Source organism: Lissotriton helveticus, chromosome 5_1 (assembly GCF_964261635.1).
Source record: "Lissotriton helveticus chromosome 5_1, aLisHel1.1, whole genome shotgun sequence".
Taxonomy (NCBI): Eukaryota; Metazoa; Chordata; class Amphibia; order Caudata; family Salamandridae; genus Lissotriton; species Lissotriton helveticus.
In genome coordinates, this window is record NC_136065.1 from 711468375 (window position 1) to 711494854 (window position 26480).

Genomic DNA, 26480 nt, shown 5'->3' on the forward strand with positions numbered 1-26480 from the left:
CACAAATACTTTACATTTTGCCTTTAAGTTAAGCCTGACTGCTTTTGTGTCACACTACAAGGTTAATTTAATGACTTTTGTGGTTCATCTTGACAAGGACTGTGGTTGTTGCCTAAGTGGGGTTTCTACCCCGCTCCACAAATAACCCATTTTCTTACAGTCAGCACTCCATCTTGGAACCAGTTTACCAAGCACTGGAGGTCAGTCTAGATTAGCACTTAACAGTAACAAGTTGGATACTAACAGACTATAGAGCGCTCCACAATAGTTATCTGGGTATATTTGCAAAGCTATATCAAAAAGTGGTGCCTCTAGAGGGAGGGTGTGTATCCAACACCCACAGCTCCTGCTGCTACAGAAACAAAAAATTGTACACCACCCCCTAGCACACAAATATTAATGTTCTAATTCTTTACTCAAACAAGTCTCTGGCAAGCGTCTCTGTATATCTATCAGAGCAAGCAAAGTCCACTCCTTCTTTGGTTATGGTTTTCACAAATCTTGAATATTTATTCCAATCCTGTTTTTTCTGTAAAGATAGTACATCAGCCAACACGTGTTTCGTCGTGCATTAATACATCACATTGACTTCAACAGAGCTCTAAATTCCTAGATTTGTCCAAGACAATGGCCTCCACGTATTCCTACCAGTACTTCAATCTCTAATATCCTCTCTAGAATTTATTCACTCTATATCTCTATTCTTTTCATATCACCAACACTTTATCCAACATAACTTCTCAACCTTCAATTCTGTGATCAAGATATTCCTATCTTCATTAGTACCCTTGTTATCACCAAACCTCTATATCTGGTTCGATAAACTTAAGGGTACTCTGCGTATTCCCTGTTCCTAATTGTGGTGTCCACTTTGATTTAAGTTTCAAACCACTGCTTTCACTCAGGTACCTGTTAATCTCCATCTGCCTGATTCATCAAGCTAAATTGCACTCGCAAAGGGCCAGATTCTCAGAATCTTGCCTTATGCGAGTGCAATTTTTGCATTTGGGATTCATCATCCCAAATGCAAAATTCGCTAATTAAGAATTCGCACATTTGCGAAGAATTGAATTTAAGGAATCTCTATTTGAGATTCATTAAATGCAATTCATGAAGCATTTTAAAATTGCGAAAATGCAATTTTGGGCCGCTATTTACCGAGAGGTCAGACCTCTCGGTAAATAGCAAAAACTTAGAAAAATGCTTTTAAAAGCATTTTTCTAAGTTGCATGTTGCACACACACTGTCCTTTGGACATGTGTGTGCGCAACACCTGTTTCAATTTGCATTTAAGGGGTGCTACAGGGTGTCCTTTGGACACCCCTGGCACCCTTTCAATCGCTATCTTATTTGCGATTAGCTAATTGCTAATCGCAAATAAGGAATACTCCCCATTCATTCCTATGGGCCTTTTGGCCCATAGGAATGAATGGGAGTTATTCCTTATTTGCGATTAGCAATTTGCTACTCGCAAATAAGGAATGTGTAGGAATCGCTATTTATTTAGCAATTCCTACATGAATACCGTTTTGCGAGTCCTTAATAGCGATTCGCTATGAATCGCTATTAGGGGCCCGCAAAACGGCCCGTTGATGAATAAGGCTGCAAATCATCTAACAGTTTCGCAACTGTAATTGGGTCCTCTTCATTCTCCGTCAATGATAGTAATAATCTTGTAGCGTTGGCCCCCTCAATGCTCAAATCACTCAAAATCTTTAATTGATCAGAACCTTTATCTTTAATAGGTGCATGCACAAAATACTTCTTCATCTTCAGAAACCTAACAAATTTATATATATATCAATTTTCGTCATGTACCTATCTGGTACTGCATTAGGACAAAATCCCAGACCTTTCTTCAACAAGTTGATCATATCTACAGTTATATCTACACTTGACAAGTTGATAATTTCAAGTTCACAATCCAGACTAACTTCACTTCTTGTTAGTCCTTCCACGGGCCAACGCTACAAGATTATTACTATCATTGGTGGAGAATGAAGAGGACCCAATTACAGTTGCGAAACTGTTAGATGATTTAGAGATTAACAGGTACCTGAGTGAAAGCAGTGGTTTGAAACTTAAATCAAAGTTGACACCACAATTAGGAACAAGGAATGCGCAGAGTATCCTTAAGTTTATCGAACCAGATATAGAGGTTTGGTGATAACAAGGGTACTAATGAAGATAGGAATATCTTGATCACAGAATTGAAGGTTGAAAAGTTACTGTTAGATAAAGTGTTGGTGATATGAAAAGAATAGAGATATAGAGTGAATACATTTTACAGAGGATATTAGAGATTGAAGTACTGGTAGGAATACGTGGAGGCCATTGTCTTGGACAAATCTAGGAATTTAGAGCTTTGATGAAGTCAATGTGATGTATTAATGCACGACGAAACACGTGTTGGCTGATGTACCATCTTTACAGAAAAACCAGGATTGGAATAAATATTCAAGATTTGTGAAAACCATAACCAAAGAAGGAGTGGACTTTGCTTGCTCTGATAGATATACAGAGACGCTTGCCAGAGACTTGTTTGAGTAAAGAATTAGAACATTGATATTTGTGTGCTCAGGGGGTGGTGTATAATAGATTAGCACTTACTACATATTATTTTAAAGGAGGAAAGTGTACCTCCATTTCTCGAAGCCCCCACTGCCCTCAGTGTAAAAGGCAGTATGACAATATGCTAGTGCTTAGTGTTCTATCTTATATATTAGGAATGACCACAAACTGTAGTAGTACATTTTTGGGGAGTATATTTTTTACAAACCTGTTTTGCTTTACTGATGTGCAGTGGTCGACATTAGTAGCACTAATCTAATCACTATCTAGTTTTAGAGACAAAACCAGGTCCCATCAACAAGGACTATTTATTCTGACTGCATTGAATGTGCTTTACTGAAACGTCTGATGAAGAAGGGGTATTAACACTCGAGTTTTTTTAATGAAAGAAATGGGAACATGCAAGGGGCATTCAACATAGCTCAGCCTACTTCACTAATGATATTGAACTACTGAGAACTCACTACTTAGATCCAATTTGTCTTCTCCTGGACTGGCAGTATTATGAAAGATGGGTCAAGCTATAAAACATTCCCATCAATGGATTTGGACCCTACAGGCACATAGGAATAATTTTTAGGCATATAAAAGTAAAAACTAGTGGAAGCATGCCAATGGTGTCAGTCCTGACTCACGACTCAGCGACCCAACCCGTATTGAGCCTTCCAGCAGAGAATGATCGTGGGCTTAACTCTGTCACTCTGTCCTGGGATCTGAATTCCATTAGCTTTTAAGGATTACCTTTATATTAAGGTGGAAAGCAAAGGGTTAATCCCGTAGCAGTGGATGTTACCTTAAATTAACCACTACCCTGCAAGCCTCTTTCAGCTCAGCTGATTTGCAAGATCTCAGATTCAACTCCCAATTTGATCTATAAAAAAGCTGAAAAGCACAAGTACCAAAGACGATTCAAGGAGTGCCCTGGGCTGATCACTTTGGTGTACTACCTACCTCCCTGATCCTCCTCTCAGAAATCCTCCACTTTAGCCTATTCATTTGCCCTCATGGGGTGATTAGCAACCAATACATGCCTGTTGAGGACTATTTTATACCAAACTACGTTCATTACCCCGTTCTGGGTATTAATACACAATAATTTCCCAGGATATTTACTGGCAACGTCATTGTGATGCACTAAGATTTTAAGCTGTGTAGGGGTGCTCAAATAACGCAGCCTTGTGTGGTACCAGACCCATATTGATGTTCTATTAATAAGTTATGTACAGAGAACAATATTCTTGTAATTGCACAAATGCTCACAAAAATAAACATAAACATGGAAACGAATCCGAAAACATGTAGAACTGGACAAACAATTATTAAATCAATGCAATATATTTGTACTAATAGATTGACAATTAACTATTCAGTATAAACATATGGTGCTCCATAAGTGCTAAGTGTGCTTGTGCAGTGCATCAAAAAGTGACTATATTTGTACACAAAGTCAGATGATTGCAATTCTCTTAGTAAGCCTACCTGTTATATCACAATTTGTATTCTCTCCTCAGTGGGCTGATAGTCCTATGTCCGTAAATGCCCGACAAGTAGAAATTGCAATGCAGACAACATAAAAAGATCATTGACGTTTCGACCCTCTTAAAAGGCGTGTACTTTCATTATATCTACTTGGGTCTTCATCAGGACTTGGTATGGTACAACCTGGAGTCGCCAAAAAATACTTGTTAGACCTTCAGAAACCTCAGTGTATCCCTCTTAAGTATCAGGTACTGGATTTCAATGGAGTCCGAAAATTATGACTGGATGTGCTCATTTCACTTAAAACTCCCCTGCATGGATGGCTCCCAAATCAAATGTCAGATGCATGTTGTTTAATTTCGTCATATCTCGAATTAAGTTCACTCATGAATACTGGATCTGCTTCCGCTCTGTGGGAATCAGCAAGCTATTTACTAGTAGGTTATGCATTACTAGACACAGTGTCGTGCGTGTAAACACGGTTTTAATTCATTCATGTCAGAAATCAGTAGAAAAACAACTCGAATATGTTGACCATAAATGTGGAAAGCCCTAAATTCTCAAAGTCAACTGAGTTAAAATGGCAGCTTAGATTTGTAGCTTCACATGGGTGAGGAATAATTAAAGACCAGAACTGCGTTTATGTACACTATATGTTAGTCAAAAATGTAATCCACTTCTGACAATATATATATTTTCTGTTTCTCAAACGGAGCAATCCTGCAGCAATGGGGACTAACAGCCTGATTCATCATTCTCCTGTTTTACGAGCCCCTAATAGCGATTCATAAGGAATCGCTATAAAGGACTTGCAAAACGGGATTCATGTAGGAATTGCAAAAAATATTGCGATTCCTACTCGTTCCTTATTTGCGATTAGCAAATTGCTAATCGCTAATAAGGAATAACTCCCCATGCATTCCTATGGGCCTACAGGCCCATAGGAATGCATGGGGAGTTATTCCTTATTTGCGATTAGCAATTAGCTAATCGCAAATAAGGATGCGATTTCAAGGGTGCAGGGGTGTCCATAGGACACCCTGTAGCACCCCAGAAATGTAATCTACATTGGTGTTGCGCACACATATGTCCAAAGGACATGTGTGTGTGTAACATGCAACTTAGAAAAATGCATTTAAATGCATTTTTCTAAGTTTTTGCTATTTACCACGAGGTCTGACCTCTCGGTAAATAGCGGCCCAAAATTGCAATTTCGCAATTTTAAAATGATTCATGAATTGCATTTAAGGAATCTCAAATAGAGATTCCTTAAATGCAATTCTTCGCAAATGTGCGAATTCTTTAATAGCGAATTTTGCATTTGGGATGATGAATCCCAAATGCAAAAATTGCACTCGCAAAAGGCAAGATTCTGAGAATCTTGCCCTTTGCAAGTGCAATTTAGCTTGATGAATCAGGCTGTAAATAACCCAATACATTTCTGAAATTATATATATATGGGTGAGGCAGCAGTAACTAATGTTGGTCAAAAGTTTCTAAAGTAATTGCTATCTAACAATTAAGGATTGTCTGGAATTAAAGGTTTACTGGCTCAGTTGTCTGACCTTCACAACCTTTGCAATGTTTGAAGTTTAGGAGTTTCCAGCAAAAACATTTTATTGCAGCAGAAAATTATTGTAGAAATTACATTTCTCTCACTAAAGTTATTATATTCATATTTTTATCTGCCTGAAAATCTACTTTTTACTTTGAGTTTTCAACCATGTTTTGGTTGTACTTTTTTACTACGCAAAGTTTGCAATGTTCTAAACATATTTCAAGTAGTTTGAAAGAGAAGTAGTACTATTCTGCATACCCCTACAGAAAATTCCTCAATGTTTCACACATTGTGTACAAGAGTTCAAGGGTCATTATTGGCTAATCATTTGTTTTTTCTTTCAAGATGTCAAGATAACAGTTATAAAAACTTGCGTGGTGCCCTGTTGCCAGAGAGAGACCTAAATACAAAGGTGTTCGACGAACTCATGAAGTCTAAAACTCGGTATGCTATTCCGCCTTATAACAGCTATATACTCCTATCCTTATGATATAGTTTAGTAGTGGGCAGTGCTGTTTGTAGTAGCAAAAGCATTTGATATGTTTTGCATTGGTTAAAAAAGATAGGATCGTTAATTTTTGCTTTTGTAAAACGGGTCACCTACTGCAAAAAGATATGAAGCGAATCACACAGGCACAATACAAAATATGTTTCTAAATAACATCTCGAGATAAATTCCCACAACACAAAGTTTATAAAATCTTCACACATTTCGTTTCTTCAGTGTAGCTTAGTTTCAAACATGTGAAAAAGTTATTTTAGCGCCTATGTTCTTGACATTTACACCCACATTAGGAAATGTTACACTTTAGATCTACCCACCTGGTTCACAAATGTATAAGCCTATGCATCCTATCTTGCTTTGGCATTTTTTTGGAAGTTTGAAGACTGCCAACACAATCATGTCTAAGAGGGAAAGTAGGGTGTATGGACTATGAGGACGAAGACTGTGACTAACAGAAATTAAGAATATTGATAAATAATATGAGGTTTACTACTACAGCTCTGATTCACGTTCAAGTCCTTGCTTATGAAGAATATCAGAGCAGCAGGGACCATTCAGTCAATCACCAAGCCCACCAGAGTAAATCATGCTGCATGCGAAAAGTGAATTAATGGGTAGCCTACCATTCCCCATTACTTTGCTTCAGGCACCTCAACTAAACTTAAAGGAGGTGCTTCAGAATTCTGAAAGCAGCAATGCAATACCACAAAATAATTTTGGGGAAAATCATTTGTTTTAGAAGCAAATATAGAAACATTTTTTGGGCCATTTGAAAAGCAGGAAGACATATGTCCAGATGCTTAAGAGCTGTAGAGATGAGTAGGATAGTATTCTCATTCCCCTACAAGTGACCCATTAGAACTCCTCCATCTAGTGCTAGATGTTCAGATCTCCACACTGTCTTGTACTGATCAGAACCAAATTCATCAAGTTCTCTAAAAAAAAGAATATGAGAGTCCAAAGCACTGACTTCTACGGTCAGTTTCCCTGCACCAAGTTAGAAGTCAGTGCTCTGTATGAGCAAGAGTACTTGCAATTGTGGTTTATGAGGACCTGAAAGGCAGGTGAGATAAACAAGGAAACCTTTTTGAGACAATTGCCAACTGAATATACCGTGATGTTACTGGGATGTGTAGAGCCTCTATACATTCTGAGCCCTCGAATACCACCTGGAATGGAAATTAAATACTAGGAAATTCAGATAGAAGCATGCACCAGCAGGTATAAACAAACATGTCATAAGATCTCTTGATGCCATTCCAAATAAATGCAAGGTCCAAGGAAGTATCAATTATCAGGAGCCATGAACTTGCTACCATAAAGTATCCCTTTTGGACGTCATCAAGAGTTTAAGCTTACATTATACAGATGCATGCATATATATATATAAGTAGGCTTATTCAGCTTGTTAAGGAGTATTCAGTGCAGAACCTGGACTTTTACTTGAAATTCTGGAAACAGAATCAACCACCAAAGAAACTTCTGGTATGTCTGATTTGCTGTGATGTGCTCTCCTCTAAAATAATGTGCATTGGACCACTCTCCAGCATATACTTTTAAGAAAAAACATGTTGAACCATGTTATTATGCTACCTTGTATCATAGATCAGGCTCATAGCCGTTACGTGATAATGAATAACTAAATTGTGTTGATGCATTGGCTAAATTTAGTGACAGAGGAAAGGAGAATCATACAGCACGCAAAGACAACGTATGCAGTCTGTTATGTGATTAAAGGCAAACTATGGACAGTCCTTGCCGGCGCTCCATGCAGTGCTTTGCTCCTTCGAGACCGCCTCCGGCCTGAAAATTAATCACGAGAAATCGTGGGTACTTAACCTTACGATTCCCCCGGCCGATGTCCCCTCACTGGAACAGTTGTGCCCTTACCGTTGGACGGATCGCCATATCCGATACCTCGGCCTCTCCCTGACTCCCTCCCTAGAGGGTTGGTCAGCACTTAACTGGGCGGAATGCCGCAAATCCGTCCTCAATGATCTGCAACGCTGGAAACCTCTTATCCCCTCATGGCTGGGTAGGCTAAACGCAATCAAGATGTCCATCCTGCCCAAACTGCTCTACTTATTCCAATGCCTTCCTACGCCCATTCCTTTGCCGAGCATCCGAGCCCTGCAAAAAGACTGCACTAAATTTATCTGGGGGGGCAAGAGACCCCGCTTCTCTCAGGCACTCCTTATGGCCCCGCGGGATCGCGGAGGGCTTGGCTGCCCTAATCTGGTGGATTATTATTGGGCCGCCCACTTGCGTTTTGTGATTGAATGGGGCATCAGGCGGAGCGAGAAGGGGTGGCTCCATATGGATCGGGCGGTCACGGGACGCACCATTTGGAATTTGGCCTGGACTCATAAGGCGGGGCGGTCCCCTGGTGCATACTTGGCGACACCCACGAGAACAGTCCTGAATGTGTGGGACAGGATAGCGGTGCGAAAGGGCCTTACGACTTTCCCCTCGCCGCACACCCCTATTGAAGACAATCCGTGGTTTCCACCGGCTAGCCACACTACTGCCTTTCGTAAATGGACACAGGGAGACTGCAAAGTTCTTACGGATCTCTTTGACGGCGGCACCTTTAAGACCTTTGCCCATTGTCGAGACGAATTTCGTCTTCCACCGGAGGCCGAGTTGCAATTTCTCCAATTGCGTCATTGGGCCTTATCGGACGCGATGTACCCAGGGGCCACCCGGGCCTTCACCCCGTTTGAGCGTTTGGCCCGCTCCGGCACGGGCACGACGGGCCTAATCTCTAAGATCTATCAAATTTTACAGCATCCCCACACTCCCCCCTCACACCCGTACCAGCAAAAATGGCATGGAATGCTGGATACAGAGATTGCTCCGGCACAATGGGCTCGCCTCTGGGGGGATGTCCCTAAAGTATACCGCAGCATACCACAGCAAGAGAACGCGTACAAAGTAATGATGCAATGGTACTACACACCGCAACGCTTGCACAGGATGTTCCCCTCTACGTCTCCCGGTTGCTGGAGATGCCACCATGCGCCTGGGGACTTCCTCCACATCTGGTGGACTTGCCCCGTGATCGCTATCTTTTGGAAGGAGGTATTGAGCCACATAAGGGGGGTGCTTGGATTTCCTCTGCCTGATGCAGCTAGTACAGTGTTGCTGGGAATTAAACCTGCCAACTCGCTTGCCCTGACTCGGAATGAATGGACTATATCGCTGCAAATTCTGGGTGCTGCCAAACAGCTTATTGCCCTGTATTGGAAGAAGGTGGAGGCTCCCCCCCTAGCTATATGGTTTGGCAGACTCTGGCAGGTCCTCACCATGGAGATGCTTTCAGCAAGGCTGCAGTCCCGCGTAACACGCTTTGAGAAAGTTTGGCGACCTCTAGTGACTTATCTGTGCAGAAGCGAATATGCTAGGAATATGCCCCCCAAGCTGCGAGCGCTACATCTAGTGGATGATGCGATAATCCCCTTTACCCCCTGCAGCGCCCTGGGATAATATTCTATGATATTGGCATGGAACCCCCGAAATGTGCCTTTCTGGCTGCTCCCTCCCGCCAGGATCCTCTCATCCCCACTGCCCTGGCTTTCTCTTTCTTCCCTTCTTCTCTTCCTCTCTGATCCCTCTAGATACTGTCTCTACCTTTTCTGTTGCCTTCTTTTTAGGCTCCTGGTTATGTGTTGGACCAATATGGTCCGATGTTCGTTTCCGTTGGACCCACTGGTTGCTGCTCAATCTACGAGGTTGAGTCTAAAGCGGGGTGACAACCGAGCGTGGTGGGCTGCATGTCCTGTCCTTTCACGTGAGCGACCCGATGGGGTTATAGACTGAACACTGAATGTAAGTCTGCTAGACTAATAGATCATGCACGCACGAGAAGAAACTGAGCAGCAAGTTATATGCCGCGGCCGGCCCCTTGAGGGTTGTAGGCTTATCGCTGTGTAAATGTCACCCTTGTCTTTGCGCATCCCCGACTGGGGCCTTAATAAAACAGACGTTGAAATAAAGGCAAACTATGCAACCTATTCTGTAGCACTATTTTCTAGCTTTGCTGACATTTGAACCCACATTCATACAAATCTGATGCCCTTGCTGTAGAAAATAAGTAGATTTCTTATGACGAGACATACAGATGTTGTCCTATTACTCCCCAGCAATTAATATTATCTTGCATGGAAGCAGAGAACCCCAATTTAATTGGGACTATGCTTTCTTGGTTCAATGTGCAAAAGACTATGAAGACATTGAGGCATCAAAGTGTCAAAGAAGGATCTTCTGCAGAAGAAAAGGAGCTGAATTACTAGACAATCATCACCTCATCTTTACTCACATAAAGTGCAGGGCTCTTGACCAGCTGCGTTCCTAGTTTCAAGACTGTCCCAACCTTCCGACACAACTTGACCATAGCCATCTTTTTTTAAGTAGATCTTGCCGTGTGGCTCTATTCATGAAGGATTAACTCCCACTTCCTCTTTTGAAAGGAGGGCGTATGCACACCTGGGAGTTATATTGATATGTGGTGCAACAGTTTACCAAAAAGCAATTTCAAAACTTAGTGTAAGAGTGATCGTTAATAGATACATGTATATATATTGTCCTAAGCAGAGGATCTACTCTCTGAATCTGAGTTGTCATGTAGCCTCTGTGTGTCATTGTTCTCTTTGTTTCCTCTGCGAGTTGTCTCAGCCTACAAACACCCAATCTCATCTTACCTTTCCTTATGGAGTGATGTGTATTGAACCATGTACGGACACTTACGTAATTGTCTATTTGTGCAGGGAAAGGTAAGGCAACTGCTTAATTGGACTCCCGTAATGCACCCTTTTAATGATTGTTGGTGGGGATCGCCTATCCCAAGATACCCGTGAAAGAAAATACAATGAAATACCCTAACGCCTCGTTCTTCCAACTGAAGGATGCACAAAGATGTCATGTCCAAGTGGATCCATAGAAGCACAAAGACTCTTGGCAAGCATGATATCTTTTAATGCCTACAGCACGTGAGCACACAACATCACTTCTGAGGATGCTGATCTCCTTCTGTTAATGCTTGCCTCTTCTTGCCGCTTCAAGGAGAGTATACCCAAAAACTCTTCAGAAATAGAACACTGTTTGCAGGCAAACCTCGTTTTCCACTCTGTTCCATGTTGCACAATGGAGCCTCCAACTCCCATGCCAGGCAAGAGGGCATAAACGCAGGGCCGGTCTTAGGCCTTCTGAGGCCCCGGGCGAAAGGGTAGATGTGAGGCCCCTCTAAGTGCCTTACTGTCTGCGCGAGTGCGCGCAGCGCTTTTCCTGCATTTCATATCGGGCCCCCTGCTCTGTGGTCTACTCTGCGGGGCCGGCGGCGGGGCCCCCTGAGCGCGAGGCCCCGGGCAGCTGCCCATACCGCCCATGCCTAGGACCGGCCCTGCATAAACGAGATCATGTGCTTCAGTCCTGTGTGACCTCTGCAGCAGTGGACCACTGTCATCGGAGAGACTGGGAAATATGCAAATGCATGATAAGTTATATGGGCATATTCACACACAAATTAAAACACCCTAACATACTTTCCAGATTAAAATGTAATGTCAATTGCACTAGGGTTTCTGCCAGGGAGGTGGGTCCACCGGGGCTGGTGCACATTAAGACAGTACTAGACAGCCTTCCTAGACCATCAGTACAGCTAAATGTTGTTGTCATTTAAAGCCTCAACTATGTAGCTAGGGGAAAGAGAGCTAGCTGGATAATACCTCATGAGTAAGAACCGTGACAATGCGGAAAAACATAGGGGTAATATGTACTCAGAGCAACAGCTCTAATTAGCACATTTCCATTAACACCCTCCTGTGGTTTTCGGATATGCATCTTAACTGACATGTTTTATGGTGCCTGGTGAGTGTACAACTCCGATAAAATATGTGACTTGGAAATTTATGGGGCAGTGAAATACTTGAATATTCTGTGTAACCATTACAACATAATATTTTCAAAGTAACCATTTAATATTTGGCTTTACTCATTTTTTCTAGTGCCTCGCTGCAGACCTTTGACTTGAGAACTTCAGATGAGACCCTTTACGAAGAATATGAATCTCCTTCAGTTAACTATGTAAACAGGTATGGCACACGCCCCTTGTGGGGATTTAAGGAAAAACCAAATGTTGTGTCTCTGCAAAGAAAAACGTCATTCTTTTTAGGTCTACCATTAGTCGAGATTTTTTGATTCTGCCTAATTATATGTATAATATACTGTAAGAAATTGGATTCCTATTTCGCAAGGGTGACTACCCACCTCAAGGAATAATTAAAACCCTTTTAAATCCTCCAGGATACTGATCTAACCTGAGCTCAACCCCCTGGAAGCAACGTCAGAGACAAGACAGGCTTAACTTAGGGCAATGTGTAAATTATCTATGCAGTACCAAAACAGTAATGAAGTCAAAATTGAAAACAATAAAAATCCCAAACCAAATTAGAAGAATAGATTAGAATGTAATAACTAAATGATGAGATTAAAATGTCCACAATTCTGTAAGGGGAACAAGAAATATGCCTTTTTTTAAAGTTTTAAGTAGATATAGCGCCAAGAAGGACAAATTGCCAATGATAGTTAATGGTCATGGAAGTCCAGGACTTAGGTGCAATTTAAGGCTGGTTGCGACGGAGAATGGGTTGGATACACTACTCAGGTTCATCCTGGTGAAAGATGTTGCCTTCAGACATAGTCCTTCAAGTACTAATCCACCACAGAAGTACCCTTTTAAAGCTCCCCCACCAGGACCTCAGGGGATGCACTTTGCGACTCAAAGGGTGTCAATCACAGGCTAACAACATGTTCCAGTTCAGGTCCAGTTGCCACTGGGCAGCCAGGCAGTTATAGAAAAGGCCTCTTGTAGATTCATGCATGCCTCTAGGTAGAACAGGTCAGGCTTCTGACTCTTCGTGTCCATTCCTTTATACTGTTCATGATCTCCCGCTTAGTCCCGCCCGCCCGAGCTAAAAACAACAAAACCAACATTTCAACCAGAAACCTTAATCTTATCCCTCATGGTGTACTGGAGGACAAACTCCAAGCCCAATTTAGTTGCACTCCTTCCTCTCTTAATGCAAATGAGCTCACTGAGCACTATAATAAATCTCTTTCCGAGTTTTTAGATCAACTGGCACCATCCAAACTAATAACTCAAAAAAATATCCCTTCCAAATCATGGTTTAACTCAAACCTCGACAATGAAAGACAAGCACTCAGACTGGCTGAAAGAACTTGGACCTGACATGAACAACCACAAGACCAGAATCAAAACGACTACAGGAATACTAAATTATCATATTTCCTAATGTAGTCAAACAGAAGACTTGTAGGTTTCTACATAACCCTCTTTGTAGTCTAATCAGTAGTATTTGTATATAACATAGAAACTCAGGCAGACTAATAATACAAGAAAAATGGCTATTTAGAAAAACATATTATATAAATATTAATAATAAAATTAGTGCAATGGACTGAAATGATATCAACAAAGGTAATTTTAATTCCAATAAAAACATATAGCTTTATATACACAATATGCACGATAAAAACTACTGATTCCTTGTGTGACCTCTCTTTTAACACATCTTATGAAATCATAGCAATTTGATAAAAAGATATTTTTTATTCCTTATTTTTGAGTCTCTGGTTATGGAGAATTGGGCTGTGTGTGTCAACGCGTTTCGACAAGATCTTTTGTCTTCATCAGGACAAATGAATATTCAGCCACTTTTTCTAGACAAAATAAAACAATATTTTTTAGATGACATCGAATTAACAGTGCATTGCGTCTTTTTTATACTTCAAAAAATAGAATATCTTTCATTTAATAAAAACATTATTTTCACTTAGCCATACTTGTATTTTCACACTAATTTTTCGAATAAAAAGAGTTGGAAAAAGTACATATCTCATAACTCATGATGTAAATAGTCCACAATCCATCTTCATATTCAAGATAACGAAACATTACTAAACATACATACATACAAATGTTAAGTTGACAATTGGCATAACATTTTGGCGATTTTGTATTAACGGAATATTTATATCCGTAACCGTAAAATTTGTACTGCTTTAAAAGAAGGCACTTTATTTTTATTTTTAATACCTCCTAGGTTCATCCAGAATTTAATAAGTTCTTTTTATTTTAACCGGCCTGTATTTAAATAAGATTTCACTCACAAACTGTGTTTTAACTAGGAAAGGGCTCATTTTCTAGAAAAAAGTATCGGCAAGACATTTTATGCAAGGGACAACAATTATTTTAAGTGAAATCGACTTTGATTACTTGCTATTTGTTCTTTATGAACCCAGGGGTCAAGAGAAGATACATTTTAATTAAAAAGAAGAAACTAAAAGAGACCATCCTTAGTTCGTCGTTATCTAACTTTTATTTATTATTTTTCTTACCTAAAAACAAATTCTGAAAAGATTGTTCAGAGTTGATGAAGGGAGTAAGGCACCTTTTCTTTTTATATCTGGTGTAGGTATGTGATATCTGTTATTAAAAAAAGAATTACGATTTGTTATTTTTCTATAATGACATAAAAACGTTTCAAAAAAACGTTTCTGAATTTTCCTCTCTCATAATTCGCGATTCTATAGGTGCATCTTCTTACCTGTTTAGATCATGTTCACTGCTTCCATCTTTCTTCTACCTGCATCTATTTTTATTTAAATACAAAAAGGGGAACTTCAAGCGTTCTCCGTCATTCTCGTCCACACAATGCGTTGTGATCGCTAGAGCTGATCGTCTGTTTAAATAGAGGGAATACATAAATTGGTATCAATTGATTTTTTAAGCCTACAAAAAAGTCTAAAGTTGCTTCTCTTTTCAGAGATCAGCTCTTCAGCAAGCAATATCTAGGTAAAAAAACTTAAGCTTTAAACAGGAAAAAGTACATAATATCCTGAAAAAGAACTGCTATCGACAATATAGCTCATTTTGTATTTTAGAACCGACCAGAGTCTGTATATTTATAACGGAGACAAGTTCCAGATAAAGCCCGTTTACACCTGATCTTGACACGATTCATCATCCGACATTGTTGTTCTCCTCCCCCGTTTTCTTTGGAAATTATCACCGGATAAGGGTAAATAATAGAAAAGAGAAGCAACTTTAGACTTTTTTGTAGGCTTAAAAAATCAATTGGTACCAATTTATGTATTCCCTCTATTTAAACAGACAATCAGCTCTAGCGATCACAACGCATTGTGTGGACGAGAATGACGGAGAACGCTTCAAGTTCCCCTTTTTGTATTTAAATAAAAATAGATGCAGGTAGAAGTAAGATGGAAGCAGTGAACATGATCTAAACAGGTAAGAAGATGCACCTATAGAATCGCGAATTATGAGAGAGGAAAATTCAGAAACGTTTTTTTGAAACGTTTTTATGACATTATAGAAAAATAACAAATCGTAATTCTTTTTTTAATAACAGATATCACATACCTACACCAGATATAAAAAGAAAAGGTGCCTTACTCCCTTCATCAACTCTGAACAATCTTTTCAGAATTTGTTTTTAGGTAAGAAAAATAATAAATAAAAGTTAGATAACGACGAACTAAGGAAGGTCTCTTTTAGTTTCTTCTTTTTAATTAAAATGTATCTTCTCTTGACCCCTGGGTTCATAAAGAACAAATAGCAAGTAATCAAAGTCGATTTCACTTAAAATAATTTTTGTCCCTTGCATAAAATGTCTTGCCGATACTTTTTTCTAGAAAATGAGCCCTTTCCTAGTTAAAACACAGTTTGTGAGTGAAATCTTATTTAAATACAGGCCGGTTAAAATAAAAAGAACTTATTAAATTCTGGATGAACCTAGGAGGTATTAAAAATTAAAAATAAAAATAAAGTGCCTTCTTTTAAAGCAGTACAAATTTTACGGTTACGGATATAAATATTCCGTTAATACAAAATCGCCAAAATGTTATGCCAATTGTCAACTTAACATTTGTATGTATGTATGTTTAGTAATGTTTCGTTATCTTGAATATGAAGATGGATTGTGGACTATTTACATCATGAGTTATGAGATATGTACGTTTTCCAACTCTTTTTATTCGAAAAATTAGTGTGAAAATACAAGTATGGCTAAGTGAAAATAATGTTTTTATTAAATGAAAGATATTCTATTTTATGAAGTATAAAAAAGACGCAATGCACTGTTAATTCGATGTCATCTAAAAATATTGTTTTATTTTGTCTAGAAAAAGTGGCTGAATATTCATTTGTCCTGATGAAGACAAAAGATCTTGTCGAAACGCGTTGACACACACAGCCCAATTCTCCATAACCAGAGACTCAAAAATAAGGAATAAAAAATATCTTTTTATCAAATTGCTATGATTTCATAAGATGTGTTAAAAGAGAGGTCACACAAGGAATCAGTAGTTTTTATTGTGCATATTGTGTATATAAAGCTACATGTTTTTATTGGAATTAAAATTACCTTTGTTGATATCATTTCAGTCCATTGCACTAATTTTATTATTAATATTTATATAATATGTTTTTCTAAATAGCCATTTTTCTTGTATTATTAGTCTGCCTGGGTATATACCCTTACATAAAAATTGTTTTCCCTGACCCAGGAGTCCTATCCCTATCAGGGGGTCCTTGATACCTACAAAATATAACATAGAAACCCCTTATCATCACTTTGTTGACAGTTTTTAAGATATCTGGGACTCATAAGAAAGCATTCAGTCCCTTACACACACTCATTTGTGTAAAAAATGTGAGAGAAGGCGAAATGACCCCTCACGGGCGCAACACCAAGCGGGTAACTGGCAGGTACTCACCAAATAAGCCCATTTTTATCATCATTGTCGGTCATTAAGCCCAACAGAAATGGTGTCCAGAAGAAAAATATCAAAGATGTAAAGGTGCGTGCAGTGAAGTGAAAAAGTAAATCACACCTCACAGTGTGGGAAAAGAGTGGTTAAAATTGAAGGGATTCCCTCGATACACAACACTTTTATTCTTTTACTCAGTGAACCGACTCAAATTAAAAAACAGATTAGGATGCTATACATGCATACCGCTGTTAGATGCCAATATGTTTCTCTGCTTTACACATTTTATGCAGATTCATCAGGGCCAAGCTTTTTTCGCCACAGCACCGGATATTGGACACGTCAATCTAAAAAATTGTCAACAAAATAAAAATAAAAACAAATAGACATCATATATAAATGTAACTCCTCTAGACATGTTCAAAAGCTCAATAGATACTTCATTGAACATATTTATCCTCTGTTAGCCACCGTGTAGCCTACCGGCTCAGAGGTTCAAAAGTTAAAAAGGTTATTCACGTGTAACCTTGTTCCAGCAAAACAGTGCTTCAACAGTCACATGTATCTGTGGAACAGACAATGAACAATTAGCTGCTGTGTCTAAGCCCACCCACATAGCGAGACTCTCACAAGACATCTCCTTATCAAAGGATGTATGTTGTGACAGGATCGTGGTCACAAACCCATGTGAACATATTTCACCTCTCAATGCGCACTCGCAGTAATTGCATCCTCATGCCCTGTCCCCCTCTCACTCTCGGGGTTCAACATAGTCAAAATGTATGAAAATCACTGGAGAATACCCTTCATCGGAAACCCACAACTCGTATCCTCCCTCGTTACTACCTAGGTGACATGAACTATAATGTCTCCCTTTTCACACAGTGCACCACGCTACATTCGTTCAGGTTACCACTCGCAAGGATATTTCCACCCGACTTGATTACCCACAACCAGTCTGTAACCTCCTTAGCGCCCAGGCAACACGGAGCATGTTGTCTCCCTCTGTACGGCGTCTCCCTCGCTCTGCTTGCTTAAATGGAGAAGTGTGGCTCACTGGTTAGAGGAGGTAGATCCTGAAGCAGAGGTCAGACCCGGGACCAGGGTTCAATTCCTGACGCGGCAGGGTCTTGAGCCCAAATATCCACGGACTCGATAATTCTCGTTTCGGTACCTACTCGAATGACAGGTTCACACTCTGCAGCTCTGGGCATCAGCTTGCTTAATCTCCACTACGGCCCCCCCGCGGCGGGATGCCTGGCTTCCACCTTGGGGATGCCCAGTACGGGTATCTCACAGGGAAAAAGCCAGGACGGGTCAGAACATCAGAGCCAGGGTGGGTATCAGAGGGGCCGGGGTGGTAAACAACAGTTGAGGCGCACTCCAAAAAATGGACTTTTGATAATACCTCTAGTGAGGAGGAAGAAGAAAGACCACAAGGCCCCAGGGCCAACAGAGTCAGATTCAATCAACCTAATCAGCAGGAACAGAGTGGTGAAGACTTAGGGGCACTGTTGAGATCTTTTTTAGGTCGTGGTCAAAAGAACAACAGAGGGGGAGGTCAACCGGTGGGAGGAAGAGAACGAGGGAGAGGCAATCAACCCCAACAATGGCAGTCATACTCCCCGAGAGTGACCCGAAGTCGTGGGATGAACCAGTTGTGAAGAGTATTGTTGTGAATTTATCGAGCCATACTCTCACTGACAGTGAGGAAAGAGTTCTAAATAAAGGACTGGGATTCGTCCCCACCCCCACACATGATACTTTTAGGTGCAGGGTTGAATTCCATGAGACTGTCCAAAAAATTAAATTGAAGAAGTTTTTCGCCAATAAGAACAGTGACGAACAGGGAATCTACAACACCAATCTGAGAAAACCTTCTACCTTTTGCCCTCCCCCTTCTACCTTAGGACCTGAAATTGCAGTCTTTGAGTCAAAGGTACTTCAGGACATTACTAGGTTTGAAAGTGAGGATAAGTCATATAAATATAAGAATATGACACAAGAAGATTGGGATGCTGTAAGGAGTTCACAGGACAACCCATCGCTGACTATAAAATCAGCCGATAAGGGTGGGGCAGTTGTAGTTTTAAATACTACTGATTATGATGAGGAAGTGAAGAGACTCCTCAATCTACGAACTAATTACCGTCCCCTAAGTAATGACCCTGCTGAAGACTTACTAAAAGTGATACGGGAGATGGTGAGTGAGGCTAAGGAGAAGAAGTGGATTACGACCAAGGAGGCAGGGTTCTTGGTGAATGATAAGCCAAGGACTCCTGCCTTTTATATATTACCCAAGATCCACAAGCCTAAACGCCCGCCCCCGGGACGTCCGATTGTCTCGGGCATTCAATCAGTACCTGAACCACTATCTCAGTTTGCAGACTTTTTTCTTCGCGAGTCGGTGGTAAATCAAAAGTCGTTTGTCAGAGATACGACTGAGATTTTAAATACAATCACTGATATGAAGTTCAATAGTGATGCTGAATTCCTTGTCACAATTGACATTGAATCTCTCTACTCCTGTATCCCCCAGGATGCGACTCTGGTGGCAGCAGCGCACGCCTTGGGGGCTCAGGAGTGGTTTTATGATGTTCCACAAACTTTTGTCATGCAATGTGTGGAACTAGCATTAACTAGAAACTATTTCAGTTATGATGACCAATTGTACTTACAAACCACGGATACATCAATGGGCGCTACCTAGGGCAATTTGAAGAACATGTGGTGGAACACCCCACTAACCCCTTCCACAGGCATCTTCGCCTCTGGAAGAGGTATATTGATGGTGTCCTATGCATTTGGACAGGAAATGAAGAGGAACTTCTTGCCTTTCTGAATTGGCTCAATACTCAGGATTCCAGTCTTAGGTTCACATGGACATACAGTGCAAATAAAGCTGTGTACCTGGATTTAGACATAGAAGTTGTTGGAGACTCCCTTCAGACCAGCGTCCACCAAAAACCCACCAATAGAAATTCCCTTTTATTGTATGACTCATATCACCCCAGAGCTTTAAGAGATAACTTGCCTGTGGGACAATTCCTGCATAACCGCAGGAATTGTTCCTCTACTGAGGGATACATGGAACAATCCCTGCAATTGGGAAAAGCAGTTGCAGTAGAGACACTGTCCCACTAAGATCATAAAGAATGCCAGAAAAAGGGCATTTAACACACCAAAAAGTGTGCTCCTGGAAAATAATGAAAGAACTAAAAAGGAGTGTGTACCAGTAGTCATGACATTTGATCCCCTGAGTACGAAAATACGTCAATCTATACGTAAACATTGGGCATTGCTAACCAATAACAACTTTAATATGCCCCCTCCGAAATTTGCTTTTAAAAGATCTAGCAATCTCAAGGATAAACTGGTCTACATCCGGGCCCTACCTGCACGTGAGAATAAGGAGAGTACAATTCCCAAGGGTCACTTTCCATGCGGTATGTGTTCGGTATGTTCACTAACAAGAAAAACCACAAGTGTAACATTGTCTTCTGGACGTGACTGGTTCCTCTCGCGATTCAGCAACTGCAATACCACTAATGTGGTGTACAGGTTGCAGTGTACGTGTGGCTTGTATTATATAGTTAACAACAAGGGGTGGTGATGGCAGGGTATACTCAGACATGAGTCCCTTGCTCACTGCTCCATCAGGATTCAAGCAAGCCGGGCCGACGACGGCTGAAATGCCAGAAACCGGTCCCCGGAAGCTTCTCTCCTTTCTGGTGAAGAATTGGCTTGGTAGTTTGGTCTGCCCTGTTCCCATGATGCACTGGGCCAGGGACAGACTAATTTGCATATAGCCAGGTTCTGAGCTGGGATGGGGCAGTGAGCTAAATAACGGTGATGGATCAAGCCCTGATCTTTGGACTGGGTAAGAGTGGTCTGCTTAATTCAGACACTCTGTTCATCACCACCCCCTTTTCTGAATTGTATTATGTAGGCCTCACGACCAGAAAAATCAAAATGAGAATTCAAGAACATTTGAGTACTATAAAAGCAGGAAAGTTGATGACGAAATTAGTACAACACTGTCACATCACCAAACACAGTTTTAAGTGGGTAGTGCTTGAAAGAGTGAGAAGCTCTAACCAGAACATTGAGAAAGTTCTCTTTACTAAGGAGGCACGCTGGATATTTAAAGAAAAATCTGATCAAATGGGGCTGAACGAAGTCAGTGAGTGGAATAGGATAAATTAACCATCTGTTCCCGTTCCAACCGGACTTTTTCCCGGAGAATCAGAATCAAGGTATCTCTTTATGTATGAGGTACGACGCATTACCAATGAAATAAAATAGGTGGATTGGCAAGCGACATAGGATAGTTTTGAACCTTAGTCCGTATGTTGTTTGGGTATACTTTAGAACATACCTTCAGTATTAAGAACCGGAACTAGTATATCTCTAGGTTTCTAGGCATGAGATAAGTCCTACTATATAGGAGACAATATAGTGAGTGTGGCAGTGGACACAGACTGACTGCCCTGTTGCTATTCAGAGGCAATACAAGCATTGCACCTCCATTGATTGCAAAGGAGATAAAATTGTGAATACCGTTTGGTATATCTAGCAAGCGGCATAGGAAAGTTTACCATCACACTTAATTGGCCTGTCAGTTGCTTTACATAGGATATCGGAAGTGTTGTGAGGAACAGGAATCTAGCAAGATCTAAGTAATCTATCTCATAGGGTTGATGTAGTACCACCAATAACCCTATGATCACGGGGAGACAACATCAAAGGATGTATTGACTGAGAATTAGAGACACCATGATAACGAGGGTTTGAACTGACCACTATTATTTTGTAGGGTCTTGCTGATTAGTACCTATTCTTTATGAAGCACAGTGGAATTTAAAAAAAATGTCTGGATGGGTCTGAATAAACATCTATGGCAGTGTGTATTAAAGTTAGTTTTTTCTGTTTTTTTTAAAAAAATGCCAACTGGCAATTTTAATTCCAATGGCCGAAGAGTTATGGCTGACTTTATGCAGTTGACGCACTTACTAGCCAATTCCAAGATGGCGTTTTTGTTCTCGCGATACTACGCGAGTGGACGCGTGGTTTGCAATTTAAGCAAGAAGAGCGAGGGAGACGCCGCGCAGAGGGAGACAACACGCTCCGTGTTGCCTGGGCGCTAAGGAGGTTACAGACTGGTTGTGGGTAATCAAGTCGGGTGTAAATATCCTTGCGAGTGGTAACCCGAAAGAATGTAGCGTGGTGCACTGTGTGAAAAGGGAGACATTATAGTTCATGTCACCTAGGTAGTAACGAGGGAGGATACGAGTCGTGGGTTTCCGATGAAGGGTATTCTCCAGTGATTTTCATACATTTTGACTAAGTTGAACCCCGAGAGTAAGAGGGGGACAGAGCATGAGGATGCAATTACTGCGAGTGCGCTTTGAGAGGTGAAATATGTTCACATGGGTTTGTGACCACGATCCTGTCACAACATACATCCTTTGATAAGGAGATGTCTAGTGAGAGACTCGCTATGTGTGTGGGCTTAGACGCAGTGGCTAATTGTTCATTGTCTAGTGAGAGACTCGCTATGTTTGTGGGCTTAGACGCAGCGGTTAATTGTTCATTGTCTGTTCCACAGATACATGTGACTGTTGAAGCACTGTTTTGCTGGAAAAAGGTTACATGTGAATAACCTTTTTAACTTTTGAACCTCTGAGCCGGTAAGCTACACGGTGGCTAACAGAGGGTAAATATGTTCAATGAAGTATCTATTGTGCTTTTGAACATGTCTAGAGGAGTTACATTTATACATGATGTCTATGTGTTTTTATTTTTATTTTGTTGACAGTTTTTTAGATTGACGTGTCCAATATCCGGTGCTGTGGTGGAAAAAAGCTTGGCCCTGATGAATCTGCATAAAATGTGTAAAGCAGAGAAACATGTTGGCATCTAACAGCAGTATGCATGTATAGCATCTGCCAGGGAGGTGGGTCCACCGGGGCTGGTGCACATTAAGACAGTACTAGACAGCCTTCCTAGACCATCAGTACAGCTAAATGTTGTTGTCATTTAAAGCCTCAACTATGTAGCTAGGGGAAAGAGAGCTAGCTGGATAATACCTCATGAGTAAGAACCGTGACAATGCGGAAAAACATAGGGGTAATATGTACTCAGAGCAACAGCTCTAATTAGCACATTTCCATTAACACCCTCCTGTGGTTTTCGGATATGCATCTTAACTGACATGTTTTATGGTGCCTGGTGAGTGTACAACTCCGATAAAATATGTGACTTGGAAATTTATGGGGCAGTGAAATACTTGAATATTCTGTGTAACCATTACAACATAATATTTTCAAAGTAACCATTTAATATTTGGCTTTACTCATTTTTTCTAGTGCCTCGCTGCAGACCTTTGACTTGAGAACTTTAGATGAGACCCTTTACGAAGAATATGAATCTCCTTCAGTTAACTATGTAAACAGGTATGGCACACGCCCCTTGTGGGGATTTAAGGAAAAACCAAATGTTGTGTCTCTGCAAAGAAAAACGTCATTCTTTTTAGGTCTACCATTAGTCAAGATTTTTTGATTCTGCCTAATTATATGTATAATATACTGTAAGAAATTGGATTCCTATTTCGCAAGGGTGACTACCCACCTCAAGGAATAATTAAAACCCTTGTAAATCCTCCAGGATACTGATCTAACCTGAGCTCAACCCCCTGGAAGCAACGTCACAGACAAGACAGGCTTAACTTAGGGCAATGTGTAAATTATCTATGCAGTACCAAAACAGTAATGAAGTCAAAATTGAAAACAATAAAAATCCCAAACCAAATTAGAAGAATAGATTAGAATGTAATAACTAAATGATGAGATTAAAATGTCCACAATTCTGTAAGGGGAACAAGAAATATGCCTTTTTTTAAAGTTTTAAGTAGATATAGCGCCAAGAAGGACAAATTGCCAATGATAGTTAATGGTCATGGAAGTCCAGGACTTAGGTGCAATTTAAGGCTGGTTGCGACGGAGAATGGGTTGGATACACTACTCAGGTTCATCCTGGTGAAAGATGTTGCCTTCCGACATAGTCCTTCAAGTACTAATCCACCACAGAAGTACCCTTTTAAAGCTCCCCCACCAGGACCTCAGGGGATGCACTTTGAGACTCAAAGGGTGTCAATCACAGGCTAACAACATGTTCCAGTTCAGGTCCAGTTGCCACTGGGCAGCCAGGCAGTTATAGAAAAGGCCTCTTGTAGATTCATGCATGCCTCTAGGTAGAACAGGTCAGGCTTCTGACTCTTCGTGTCCATTCCTTTATACTGTTCATGATCTCCCCCTTAGTCCCGCCCGCCCGAGCTAAAAACAACAAAACCAAAATTTCAACCAGAAACCTTAATCTTATCCCTCATGGTGTACTGGAGGACAATCTCCAAGCCCAATTTAGTTGCACTCCTTCCTCTCTTAATGCAAATGAGCTCACTGAGCACTATAATAAATCTCTTTCCGAGTTTTTAGATCAACTGGCACCATCCAAACTAATAACTCAAAAAAATATCCCTTCCAAATCATGGTTTAACTCAAACCTCGACAATGAAAGACAAGCACTCAGACTGGCTGAAAGAACTTGGACCTGACATGAACAACCACAAGACCAGAATCAAAACGACTACAGGAATACTAAATTATCATATTTCCTAATGTAGTCAAACAGAAGACTTGTAGGTTTCTACATAACCCTCTTTGTAGTCTAATCAGTAGTATTTGTATATAACATAGAAACTCAGGCAGACTAATAATACAAGAAAAATGGCTATTTAGAAAAACATATTATATAAATATTAATAATAAAATTAGTGCAATGGACTGAAATGATATCAACAAAGGTAATTTTAATTCCAATAAAAACATATAGCTTTACATACACAATATGCACGATAAAAACTACTGATTCCTTGTGTGACCTCTCTTTTAACACATCTTATGAAATCATAGCAATTTGATAAAAAGATATTTTTTATTCCTTATTTTTGAGTCTCTGGTTATGGAGAATTGGGCTGTGTGTGTCAACGCGTTTCGACAAGATCTTTTGTCTTCATCAGGACAAATGAATATTCAGCCACTTTTTCTAGACAAAATAAAACAATATTTTTAGATGACATCGAATTAACAGTGCATTGCGTCTTTTTTATACTTCAAAAAATAGAATATCTTTCATTTAATAAAAACATTATTTTCACTTAGCCATACTTGTATTTTCACACGAATTTTTCGAATAAAAAGAGTTGGAAAACGTACATATCTCATAACTCATGATGTAAATAGTCCACAATCCATCTTCATATTCAAGATAACGAAACATTACTAAACATACATACATACAAATGTTAAGTTGACAATTGGCATAACATTTTGGCGATTTTGTATTAACGGAATATTTATATCCGTAACCGTAAAATTTGTACTGCTTTAAAAGAAGGCACTTTATTTTTATTTTTAATTTTTAATACCTCCTAGGTTCATCCAGAATTTAATAAGTTCTTTTTATTTTAACCGGCCTGTATTTAAATAAGATTTCACTCACAAACTGTGTTTTAACTAGGAAAGGGCTCATTTTCTAGAAAAAAGTATCGGCAAGACATTTTATGCAAGGGACAAAAATTATTTTAAGTGAAATCGACTTTGATACTTGCTATTTGTTCTTTATGAACCCAGGGGTCAAGAGAAGATACATTTTAATTAAAAAGAAGAAACTAAAAGAGACCATCCTTAGTTCGTCGTTATCTAACTTTTATTTATTATTTTTCTTACCTAAAAACAAATTCTGAAAAGATTGTTCAGAGTTGATGAAGGGAGTAAGGCACCTTTTCTTTTTATATCTGGTGTAGGTATGTGATATCTGTTATTAAAAAAAGAATTACGATTTGTTATTTTTCTATAATGACATAAAAACGTTTCAAAAAAACGTTTCTGAATTTTCCTCTCTCATAATTCGCGATTCTATAGGTGCATCTTCTTACCTGTTTAGATCATGTTCACTGCTTCCATCTTACTTCTACCTGCATCTATTTTTATTTAAATACAAAAAGGGGAACTTCAAGCGTTCTCCGTCATTCTCGTCCACACAATGCGTTGTGATCGCTAGAGCTGATCGTCTGTTTAAATAGAGGGAATACATAAATTGGTACCAATTGATTTTTTAAGCCTACAAAAAAGTCTAAAGTTGCTTCTCTTTTCAGAGATCAGCTCTTCAGCAAGCAATATCTAGGTAAAAAAACTTAAGCTTTAAACAGGAAAAAGTACATAATATCCTGAAAAAGAACTGCTATCGACAATATAGCTCATTTTTGTATTTTAGAACCGACCAGAGTCTGTATATTTATAACGGAGACAAGTTCCAGATAAAGCCCGTTTACACCTGATCTTGACACGATTCATCATCCGACATTGTTGTTCTCCTCCCCCGTTTTCTTTGGAAATTATCACCGGATAAGGGTAAATAACAGAAAAGAGAAGCAACTTTAGACTTTTTTGTAGGCTTAAAAAATCAATTGGTACCAATTTATGTATTCCCTCTATTTAAACA

General features: G+C 39.9%; 1 protein-coding gene across 2 annotated transcripts in view; it reads left to right on the forward strand.

Moving 5' to 3' along the window:
- Window positions 1–26480, forward strand: part of LOC144754857 (uncharacterized) — a 1464081-nt gene that overhangs the window by 1398962 nt on the left and 38639 nt on the right. Inside the window, exons 21-23 of one of the 2 annotated variants that reach the window (XM_078643119.1) lie at window positions 5954–6052; window positions 12116–12202; window positions 23288–23374. In XM_078643119.1, the coding sequence (XP_078499245.1) occupies window positions 5954–6052; window positions 12116–12202; window positions 23288–23374 (273 nt within the window). The remainder of the gene's footprint in view (window positions 1–5953; window positions 6053–12115; window positions 12203–23287; window positions 23375–26480) is intronic. The other variant, XM_078643120.1, reaches the window with a different exon arrangement.